The sequence below is a fragment of the Rhododendron vialii genome, chromosome 8a (genome assembly GCF_030253575.1).
Source record: "Rhododendron vialii isolate Sample 1 chromosome 8a, ASM3025357v1".
Lineage (NCBI taxonomy): Eukaryota > Viridiplantae > Streptophyta > Magnoliopsida > Ericales > Ericaceae > Rhododendron > Rhododendron vialii.
In genome coordinates, this window is record NC_080564.1 from 14,101,394 (window position 1) to 14,112,557 (window position 11,164).

At 33.9% G+C, this 11,164-nt stretch overlaps 1 protein-coding gene across 1 annotated transcript; it reads left to right on the forward strand.

Moving 5' to 3' along the window:
- Window positions 1-8,092: 8,092 nt before the first annotated feature.
- LOC131298476 (cysteine protease XCP2-like) lies at window positions 8,093-10,005 on the forward strand. Its single transcript, XM_058323956.1, has 3 exons — window positions 8,093-8,290; window positions 8,397-8,536; window positions 9,546-10,005. The coding sequence occupies exons 1-2, from the start codon at window positions 8,102-8,104 to the stop codon at window positions 8,490-8,492; spliced, it is 285 nt and encodes a 94-aa protein (XP_058179939.1). The 5' UTR covers window positions 8,093-8,101; the 3' UTR covers window positions 8,493-8,536; window positions 9,546-10,005.
- Window positions 10,006-11,164: the final 1,159 nt, after the last annotated feature.

Genomic DNA, 11,164 nt, shown 5'->3' on the forward strand with positions numbered 1-11,164 from the left:
AGAAACTTAACAGAGTGATGGTTGTGTAGTGAACACATTATGCATGGCGTTAATGCCAAAAATGTTGGAAATTATTTGAAATAACTTTTTTGTCCTCATCTGCTTCTAATTGACTAGCATTGATTAAGAGGGCAAAAATGTCATTCCAATTTGATGTTTGTAACCCTAGCACTATCAGTTTTCGTATTAACACCGATTATACTTTTTGTTTTTCTGCGGAGAGCGGATCGGTCTATTAATGATAGTATTTATGTACCATCAGTTTTCTGTAATTTGTTTTGACAGGAGGTGGAAAACTTAGCAGCCCTGATTGAACTACATTGTTTTGAGGTAATCTCTCTCTTCCTCCTTATATGTTTTATATGTGTGTTTATACAAAATGGCCACTCCATCATCTGTTAAATAGATAATTCTACTTTGATTAACAAAGCATCTATGAAACCAACACTAATTAAAGCATGCACAATGTGCACATATTGAGAGTGAATGGTTGGGTCAGAATTAACAAAACATCTAGGAAATCAGCAAGCACAATGCACATCTTAAGGACTAGAGTTGGGTCAGATGTACAAAGCAGGGGTTACTTAATTTGGCAAGTGAGGGTCCTAAGATCATGGAGCCGCTTGGACGTTTGCTAATGTTGTTCGATTTTAAATTTTGAGAGAGAGAGAGAGAGAGAGAGAGAGAGAGAGAGAGAGAGAGAGAGAGAGAGAGAGAGAGAGAGAGAGAGAGATCCCTATGTTGTGCCCCATTATTTGTCAAAATTTAACACATTTAAGATTTAACAGAGATGCTACATGCACAACAATCTAAACACGTGTGTGTGCCTCACATGTTTGTGAGGGATTGCATTTGATGTTATGTTTGAATTATTCACATGTTTGTGAGGGATTGCCTTTGATGTTATGTTTGAATTATTCACATGTTTGTGAAGGGTTGCGTTTGATGTTATGTTTAAATTATTGTGTACCGATACATTTTGCACATTTAATGAGGCAACAACCAACCAAGTGGTCTTGCTACCAAATAGCTCCTTCGGTCTTTATTTTCTGGTATTTCAGTTATGTGTCATTTATTTTTTGCAAGTTAGCTCAGGAGGCCCATAGCTTACCGGTGGCTAGCGGGGTTGCCTAAACCCCGCCTACTAAGTGCATCTCTAACTCTTGACATCAAATTGGGGATGTCAAATTTTTTTTGAAGACTGCTGTGGCATTTTGGCATCTCTAATTTGACATCAAAACCTTATCTCCAACCCTTATGTAAAATTCTATTTATTTGACATCAAATTATCTCTTTCTAACCCTTATGTCAAAATACAAATGGTCTTTTTTTAAAATTTGGCATGGAGGAGGGAAGTTGTCAAAATTGGCATGAGAAGGCTTGCCTTCAAATCCACGTAGGAATTGGCATCAAAGAAGGCTGTTGGGTTGGATTGAATTTTGGTGTCAAATGTTACTGTTAACATGTCCACGTAGGATTTGACATCTCCCGTTGGAGATGCTCTAAGCGTACGTACGATTGCTCTTCTGATTAATAACATATGCTCTGATCTCGTTTGCTAAAAAGAAAAAGAAATTTGGTCTCACCTTCATTTAACACAGCCCTTGAGAATAAAAGAAAAAGAGCCATAAAAACATTCAACTCCTAAAATAGCTCCACATTTGGTTTTGTGTATTCTCATCTATTTGGCATGGCTTTGTTTTCGTTCTATATAATTGCCTTCACCTCTTCAATTGTGAGATTGATATCTCCATTTCAATAATTATGCATATTTTTACTATAATACATCACCAAATTAAAACATTTTTTTCCCTGATCTCAAACTTAGTCTAATTATTGGTATCTTTTGATACATTAACAACTTTGGCATTGAATTTTTTTATTTGGTTAAATTGACGTGAACACTCATTCTAGAAATAGAGAGTGGATTAATTTTCACTCTTTTTTTTTATTTATGTAAATACACCTCATTTCTTGTCTTTAATTGTAAAATTGCCATAATTTCCCTTTTATTTTCATACTATTTTAATAAACTCGAGTATGGGGTTTTTTTTTTTTTTTTTTAGAGAAAAGGACAAAAAAAAAAACCTCGAGTTTTTGGTACCACAAATTAATAAATCTATAATGTTAATTTTCGAGAATCAACAATCAGGAAAAAGTAAAGTGAAACTACAAATGGTTGTGAAAATCGTTTCCTAAAAGAAAACCCCATTTTATTCATGAAATAAAAAAGGATTTAGATTGGGTCCCAGAATGCCTTCCTTTTCTGTTACTGGTAACACACACACTTGGTCCTTCAATTTTTCTCGTTTTGACAACCACTTTCTCTGCGGATCAACAAAAAAAAATGAAAAAGACAACCACTCTCACTCTCTCTCTCTCTCTCTCTCTCATATGTAGGGTTAGCCCGTTCTAGTTTCTTAAAAAATGAACTTTTAAAAAATGAAGATAATTTCAAGCTCAAAAATCATGTATTTACACAAATAATTTTCCTACTAATATAGATCTTGTTTGATAGATTTCATTGAGATGTTTTAAACGATGCAAAAAAAAAATTGAAATATTATTTTTCATTTTCATTATATTTGAGTTTGAAATTACCTTCTTTTTGAAAAAGAAGGTTTAGAAAGAAAGCGGAACGGAGCCACTCGATAAATGCTCGTTCCTATAATATGTTTCTGTACAATCGCCTATTCCACTTAACTACATTTTTTTTTCCTATTCATTAAACCTAATATAGTCTATCCTACGGGATTTGGGGAGGGAAATGGGTACTTACGGAAATCGAATCTTGCTCATCTGCATGATAAGGGAGGCACCTATTGTACTCCACTCCACTTGCCACTTAACTAGTGTTTGGACAACGTACAATAAAATAGTGACCAGTTTCATTTGCTAAAATAGCTACATCCAAAGTTAAGTAGCCGTTTGGTCTATGAGTGACTTTTTAGTATGTTTAATTTGTTCGGAGTTTGTATTTTTATTTTTTCTGAATTCTTTGTAATTATTGTGAAACTTTTGTCTTTTTTTTATTCGTCTCACCGAGTCAAATCAATAATCCTTAAAAGTTAACCAAAATTCACAAATAGCAAAAGGTCAAATAGTCAACGAAATTCAAAAGAAAAAAAAAATGGAGGTTTGGGGTGTTTAGAATGACACATTTTTCTGTTTTTCTTTTTTGCTTCCAAAAGAAAGTAAGGGACAAAACGAGCTCAGGTACTCTCCTAGACAGTTTTGTGTCCAGTCATGGTTGCGGATCTTATAGCTAGAGTGAAAGCTTTGAGAAATCCTTGGTTGCAGATCCGCAAATTGGATAACACATATGTAGGCTCCGTTCCGGAAATAAATAAATAAAATTCTTATTTTTTAAGAAGGTAATTTCAAGCTCAAAAATTATGAATTTATTAAAATTTAAAAATATGCAATACGGATCTTGTTTAAAAAATCTCGATAAGATCTTTTATACGATCCCAAAAAAATTGAAAATTTATTTTTCATTTATATTATTTTTTAGTTTGAAAATGTGAAATAAGCTGCTTATTTTTTAAAAAAGTCTCTGGAACGGAGCCGTAGTACCTTTTGCGCACATTCGGGCCGTCCAAAAATGCAACTGCCAGTCTGGATTGAAACACACTTTTTCTTTTCTTTTTCTTTTTTCTTTTTAAAAATCCGTTTGGTACTTTCAATCCGGACTGTCGGTTGCATTTTTGGAAGGCCCAAATGTGCGCGAAGGGTACCACGTTAACTGTACCTTATTTGCACCCTAGGATTTCTCGAAAGTTTTAGATAGGCAAACGGATGGACTTTTTAAGTCAACCATTTTAGATACTCCTATCTCTCTATTACAATATGTTCCTCTTTTTTATTTTCATTTTTTGGCAAAATGGTACGAATTTTATTGAGGGATAGTACTCCATTACAAATTAAAATTAAGGACAACTATCGACCCGCAAAGGATCCAATAACAGTCAAGACTTTAATGCTTTGTTTGAAATTTGAGGAAAGTAAGAGAAAGAAAAATGGGAGAAATTAAGAGGGAAATTATACTATTCACAATTTTAGATACTTCTATTTTCTCTCCAAACCAAACAATGGGGAAGAAATCTTTTTAATTTTTCCAACCTTTCTCTTCCTTTCCATTAGTTCCAAACAAAGTACTATATAAATTTAGTGGTTCATGCATTCAATAAGTTATTCACAATTTCATCTACTATTTCTTAAATACACCTTGTTGTTTAAATTTTTTCAAAAATATTAGTAAGGGACACACACCATGGACCAGAATTCTAAACACAAAAATGGACAAAGTCGATCAAACTCTTAACGATGTCGGATTGAGCTAATTTTAAGATTTACTTAAATTTGCATTCCCTACAAAATGAATTGTTCCAATAATCCGTGCACAACCCATCCTGGGTCCCACCAAAATTCATTTTTTGGATGGTAAATTCTGTACCTCTAGACTTTTCCTATGCTAATGCCATAATCTATCTAATTTCCATATAATACCACATATTTCGAAAATAATTTTGAAGAAACTATAGTAGGAGTATATTGGATCTACTCACTTTACACTTATAGGTGCCTATGCTTTGTATTTTTTTTTGTTTTTTTTTTCTAGTAGTAATATCTTTGATGTCTTCTGTTGTTATGGTATTGTTTTATATTTTATGCATGAGACTTGCGTTGCATGAAAGAATGACAAATTCTATTCCGGTAATAATTTCAGCACTTTTCTTTAATCCAAATGGTCTCTCTCTCTCTCTCTCTCTCTCTCTCTCTCTCTCTCTCCATGCGAAAATACAAGAGTCTCCTTCATGTATGAACAAATGAATTAAAAACTAAGGACAATTTTTTAATTTCACATGGATAAGGATAAAAATGAAGTACCCGCAACCCATTTCCATTCTGTTTTGATAATGGGTGGTTAATCATTCACGGGGACCACAAGTTGGCCTTTTCATGTAGGTAGGTATACAGATAGATACTCCTATATACATGTCCAAAAATGGGCTTTCAGTTAACAGATTCCTCCATGGCCCACCTTTGAGGAAATTAGCCCGACTTGGACCCCTCTTGAATCAACCCACCAACTTCCTTCCGCATCCATTTCCGCCATCTCTACATATATACATGAGTCCGCTTGGAGAGAAAATTCTTGGAAAAATGACGGTCCAGAATGTTTTTTTATAATTAATATTCGTTAAGAATAAATTAAGAACATTTGTTAATATTGAAAATGTCATTGGCAAATATTAATTATCAAAACACGTCATTGGCCGTCATTTTTCCTAAATTCTTTATACCATCGGTATAAATATTTATTTCCTCCAAATTAATTACATTGCGTCACGTCGTCATATTTATTAGTTGGGACAACTCTTTTGACACGTGTCGCAATGCAATTAATTTGAAAGAAACAAATGTTTACACAGACGGGGTAAAAGTTTATTCTCCCATTTGGTATGCCCCAAACACTAATAATTTTTTGATTTTTAGAATTCATTTTGTAGCGTAGTTTCCAATAAAAAAATCATATAGTCCATCTCGTTTAAGAGAATAAGAAAATTCCTTCACCTTTCAATTTTGTTTAAAAGTTCACAAAAAATATGAAAATAGTTTTTTTTTGTGAGCTTTTAAAGAAAATATGAAAATAGTTCATAGAGTCCATCTCGTTTAAGAGTAAGAAAAATTTTCTTTGATTGCTCATTCAGTTTTGTGAACTTTTAAAGAAAAATTTCTGAACTTTTTTAAAGAAAGTTAAAAAAATAAAATTGTGAACTCTTAAATAAACTATTTTCATATTTTTTGACCTTTTAAAGATTAAGAAAATTCCTTCACCTTTCAATACAGATAAAAAGAAACAAAAATATGAAAACATTTTATTTTGTGAACTTTCAAGGAAAATTTTTACCATTTGTGATTCCTCTATATATGAATTTGCAATCAAAAGAGTAAATTATTTCCGCTAAAGCTAAAACCAAGAAAGCAAATAGAAATTCCTTAGAGAAACATAACCTGGCAATAAACTAATGGACCTTTCCCACCGTTTCTTGATAGAGCTTTTGCTCTTATAGATAAACCTCAGAGCCTACAACTTATGCAATTCGTATGCACTCTTAAGGTCAAGGAGATTTATGTGCCTTAATCAAGTCGTAAGCAGACTATTACTTAAAAATCTCATTATTGTACAATTTCTTTGTGCATTCTAGCTACGTGTTGACATGCAGTTCTTCAAAAGTGACGAGTTTAAATCTCTAATTTTGTTGAGGGTCTACCAAAAATATACCACATAACTTAAGTGTTCTCTAATATTTTTCCTAAAAGGAGGATACATAACAGTATTTGGTTTGATTTTGTCGTAGGATCGATCTAAATTCTTTATTTTGTTTGAAAAGATTGGTTGTTGTGGTGGTTAAAGGTTGTTTGTTTGTATGTAACACTGAGTATAAATACTATTTATCTTGACACCAAAAAGTACGTAGGAGTATATATTTAAGTTTTCAAGATGCTACCAGCTTTTTACGCTTATAAGTTGCACGAGTTATTTGAAACTAATTATGTATTGTGACATATAAAGGATATACTGTAATAATAATTAATGGATGCAGGGGGATTTACCCGAAGGTTTTCGGCCGGAACCTTACTGTGACTGGCGCATACGTAATGGTGGCGTGTTGAACCCAGTAAAAGATCAAGAACAATGTGGTAAGCAATATTGGAATTCGATCTGTTCGCTCTGAACAGAATTGTTATGTTATGGAAAGTCAATCCATTTTATTTTTTGTTTTCCTTTATTAGATAGAAGGAGCCCCAAGGCCATTTCTATACTGAATTTGATATTGGTGAATTTTTTAATGTCTCGAAATACATCTGATTAGGGATGGCAATGGGTAGAGTATGGGTTGGGGACTCAAGTACACTCCCGCTTGCCAATTGAGGGATCCTTTCCGGTACGCGTCTCCATCGGACCATCCCCAATGGAGATATTGGACATACTATCAGAACTGTCCCCCATCGGTTATTCGGTTTTTCAAAAAATAGTGCTAAAACCAAAAGTAGAAGTATATCATAACCACAACTAACTAATGTCAAAAGTGTAGTAATTGAGTGACATTAATAGTACTAATATAGTAACAAAAGAGCAAAGTGGTAAAACCTAGAGCAAAATTCAAACCATACCTGCTCCATAACCGATCGGGGACTTGTATTGTTCTACTATACCCGCTCTTATCGGTTAAAATTCTGGGTGATACCCAACTCCAAACGGGATGCATACGGATGGGTATGAGGAAAATTGTCATTCCTAGGCATGTATGATCACAAAATTTAGTTTAAACAAAGATATTGAATAAATTTCATCATATAAGTTAAAACAACTTCTTATTTTATCTTATATTTAGTTGGACGGATTTAATAAACGATAAGAATTTTGGCTGAACACATCTTAGGGATGGCAATAAGTGGGGCATTTTGATTTAACTTCATGCTTCAATCATCAATTACGCTAACCCAGCTAACAAATGTGTGAAAATTACTTTATTTTGTAAATCATTAAGCAATATGGTGAGTCCCATTTAAAGAAACGACCCTGCTATTTCAGTGAAAGTAGAACAGAAGCCTCTCTTCTTTTCTTTTTCTTTGATTAGTTGAGGCCTTTTGAAGGTAGGTGACTCTTCTACAATAATGAAGTAGTTTAGATTTTTTGGTTATGCTAGAAAAATTGGGGCCTTTTCTGCCGGAGAGGGCCTAAAGTAAATGATTTAGCCAGTAGCCACCTTACATTTGAGCTGCCACTAAGCGTTCAATAAAGCTAAACATACCATCCACTCATACTTATCATCGAGATGTAAAGAACATTCGTTATTCTTCGTGTTTTCTTTCATAACGGTGGGGCTGTGTCAAGAGAGAAAGTAGGAAGTAAAACCTAGGTTTTTGTTTAATATATGTTGTTGGAAAAATGGTACTTAAAGGAAATTAACAGAGGTTGTGCTGGGCCATTTATTGCGTAGAATTTTATCTTGTAAATTTTATTGTTGCAGATATGTGCTGGGCCATTGTAACAGCAGAGGCTGTTGCTGTTGGCTTTAAAATCAAGCACATGGAGACAGATTTATTGGAGCTTGCAAGTAAAGAATTACTCGACTGTTGTAAGGTAGATGAAAACATATGCTACCCACATAAATTATCCCTCGCATTCAACTGGGTTAAAGCTAATGGCTTAAGGAAGGAGGAGAACTATCCTTTTGAAACAGAGAAAGGTGACTGCAAGCCTAAGACTGAGCAAGAGGTGATCGTACAAAATTGTAGTTAATGTTTTTTTATTATTACTCTAGTATAGAATAACCTCACGTGTAGATAAATTATTAACTATTTCTTTTTGTCCTTTATGCTAGATTGAGACTTCTATTTGGATTACGGGATGTGTGAAGGTTGACAGTGAGAATGAAGAAGAGTTGATGAAGGCCAGGCTGTCGATAAGCAACCCGTAGCAGGAGGCATATGTCTCTCAGACGAGTTCAGGGATCTTAAATATGTAAGTTCAATTCTTCTGTAGTAGTAGTTCTTAAAATAATTAATTTAAAGCATGCATTTATTTTTATGTAACAAAATAGAAAAAAAATTAGTATATGATACAATAGAACTATAAAACTCACAACTTGCCTGCTTGGCTGCTTGCTATACCTAGCTGAAAAGTTGGCACACTTGTTCTCGATCGTTTATATTTGTTCGTACCATAAAAAATTTGTAACTTCTAGTACTTCAAATTTGGATAACCAACAAGTACTCCACTATCATAAGATGTGTTATGAGAAGTTTATCCCATGCACCACGAATAGGCTTATTACAAGGTTTGATTTTAAATTAAAAAAATGTCACACCTTTTAAATTCATATGTGTTCTTTAAATTAGCGTATTTATCACTAGCTGAGATCCATCAAATAAAATCCATGTTTGAAAATTGTTATGTAATAATTTCATGGAATTCTACGCAATATAAGTTTATTGCATTTCCACACAAATAAAATTAACATGTTTAGGAGAAAAAATGCACAATTGATTGATAGATATATAGCAAAAAAATACAAATGTGGAGGGAAAGAAAATGACAAAATAAAACACACAAATTCTCTACCTTAACCAACACAAATATTTCACTAGATAGCCTTGCGTGTTACACTTGGAATTTAGAATTTTTTTCATGCTATATATATAGTTTGATTATTAACTTCAAAGAATTATATAAGTTGTAAACCTCTTTTGGTACAGCTATTTATTCCCTTGACTAAAAGTTTATACAGTTTTCAAAATAAGCTGTAGAATGACTACCAAATGAATTACATTGTCCATAATAGTTCTTTGTCAAGGGACTCTTGGAATTAAGTGCTCCTTTGTTTATACATATTTATAATAGCTCTAAATTACCAAAAAGAGTTTCAAATTGTCTATATAGACTTTGTCTATATATGTATCTTCTCTCTATAGCTATTCAACCCTCTGAACTAAAGTAGATTTTATTTTCTTATTGTATGTTTGTTAAACAGGAAATCTATGAAGGGAGCAACAAATATTGGACAATGGAGGGCCCTAAAGGGATTGAGATCATCCAAAAACATGCAATCTTGATAGTAGGATATGACACTGATTTGAAGACTGGGAAGCGATATTGGATTATCAAAAATTCGGTTGGCAAGAATTGGGGCATTCATGGCTATGGAAGAGTTGCACGTGCTTCTAGTCTTCCAAAAGATAAAGGGTCACTCATATGTCTCACTCGCTATCCAACTTTTGACTAGTATGTTTTCTTAGGATATTTTTGGTTTAGTTTGTGAAGAACAGATAACAAATAGGTGATTTGATGTTTGTTTCAGCTGATGAGTTGTATTTTCTATGGGTTCTATTTTGTCTAATTGTTCTGGTCAGTTTTCTTCTTCTTGCTTGGTCTATACTTGAACTGGTTGTATGATCTTTTTATCAATATTATGTGCCAAAAAATATACTCCACTCCAAGTTTAGTCTAGTAATGCTTTATAGATGGTTCCAAATTACGGAAAGTAGATTTGGCTTGAAAACCAAACAAATTCAAACTTCGATTGCCTCTTAGTTTTGACTTTTGTGGTTTCTTGATCTTCTGATGGCCTGAATCACCCCATTTGAGGAAAAACAATATTAGGGAAAATCTCAGCCCTAGGAATTTGATGGAAATAGTTCACAACCGACTAAAAGCATCTTCAATTTTTAAACCCATGGGCTACCGTCTTCTAATTGCCCGAGTCCATAACTCCAAACTAACCTTTTCCATCCACATATATAAAACGCGAATGCAGATGCAGTGTACAGTGTTCTTTCGGCCAAGGAGGGCTGATGTCAGGTATGCCATGCGTATCAACCGTAATTGCCCTGTCCTTTCTCATGATCTTTTCCGCGGATGACGCTCTGCTTTTTCTGAAAGTTAAACTCAATGAATGTCAATCTGTTGATCAAAAATATTCTGGATGAGTATGGTCTTGATTCTGGTCAGCTGATAAGTTTTGATAAATCTGATGAATTCTTTTCTCCTAATTTATGCGACAGAGATAGACAATTGTTTTCTATCTGATCATTGCTCCTCTGAGAGGGACTCTAAGTACCTGGGCCTCCCTTCCTTATGGGGTAGGTCAAAATCAGCGGCATACACCTTTTTGGTGGAGAAAGCCATCAGGAAAATGCAAGGTTGGAGTCAACTCATCTCAAGTCAGCGGTTCAAGGAATCCCTACTTTTGCTAGGTGTTTTTTCTTTTACCCAAAAAACTCTGCGAGAAACTCAAACACCCTCACACGAGAACATTGGTGTTCCAGGAAATACACCTTTTTTTTTTTTTGCAAAAATGGTGGGAGGTGTACTATATCATAAAACAGTTTAATACGTCGAAGTTGAATATTGTCCCAAGGGGAATAAATAACAAAACAAGAGACTATGACTGACCTCCAAAAAGAGTGAGCAACGCAAACCCTCAACTGCAGTAAAGACAGCCAATAAACCACTAGAAACTCCACAGGGGAGGAAAAACTCTCATTAAAGTGAGAGAATCAAACCAATAAAATCCAAAATAAAAAAAACCAAAAAGAGACAAAAATTAAAAAAAAAAACCGGTTAAGGACACTGTCACCGAAGCAGCTGCAC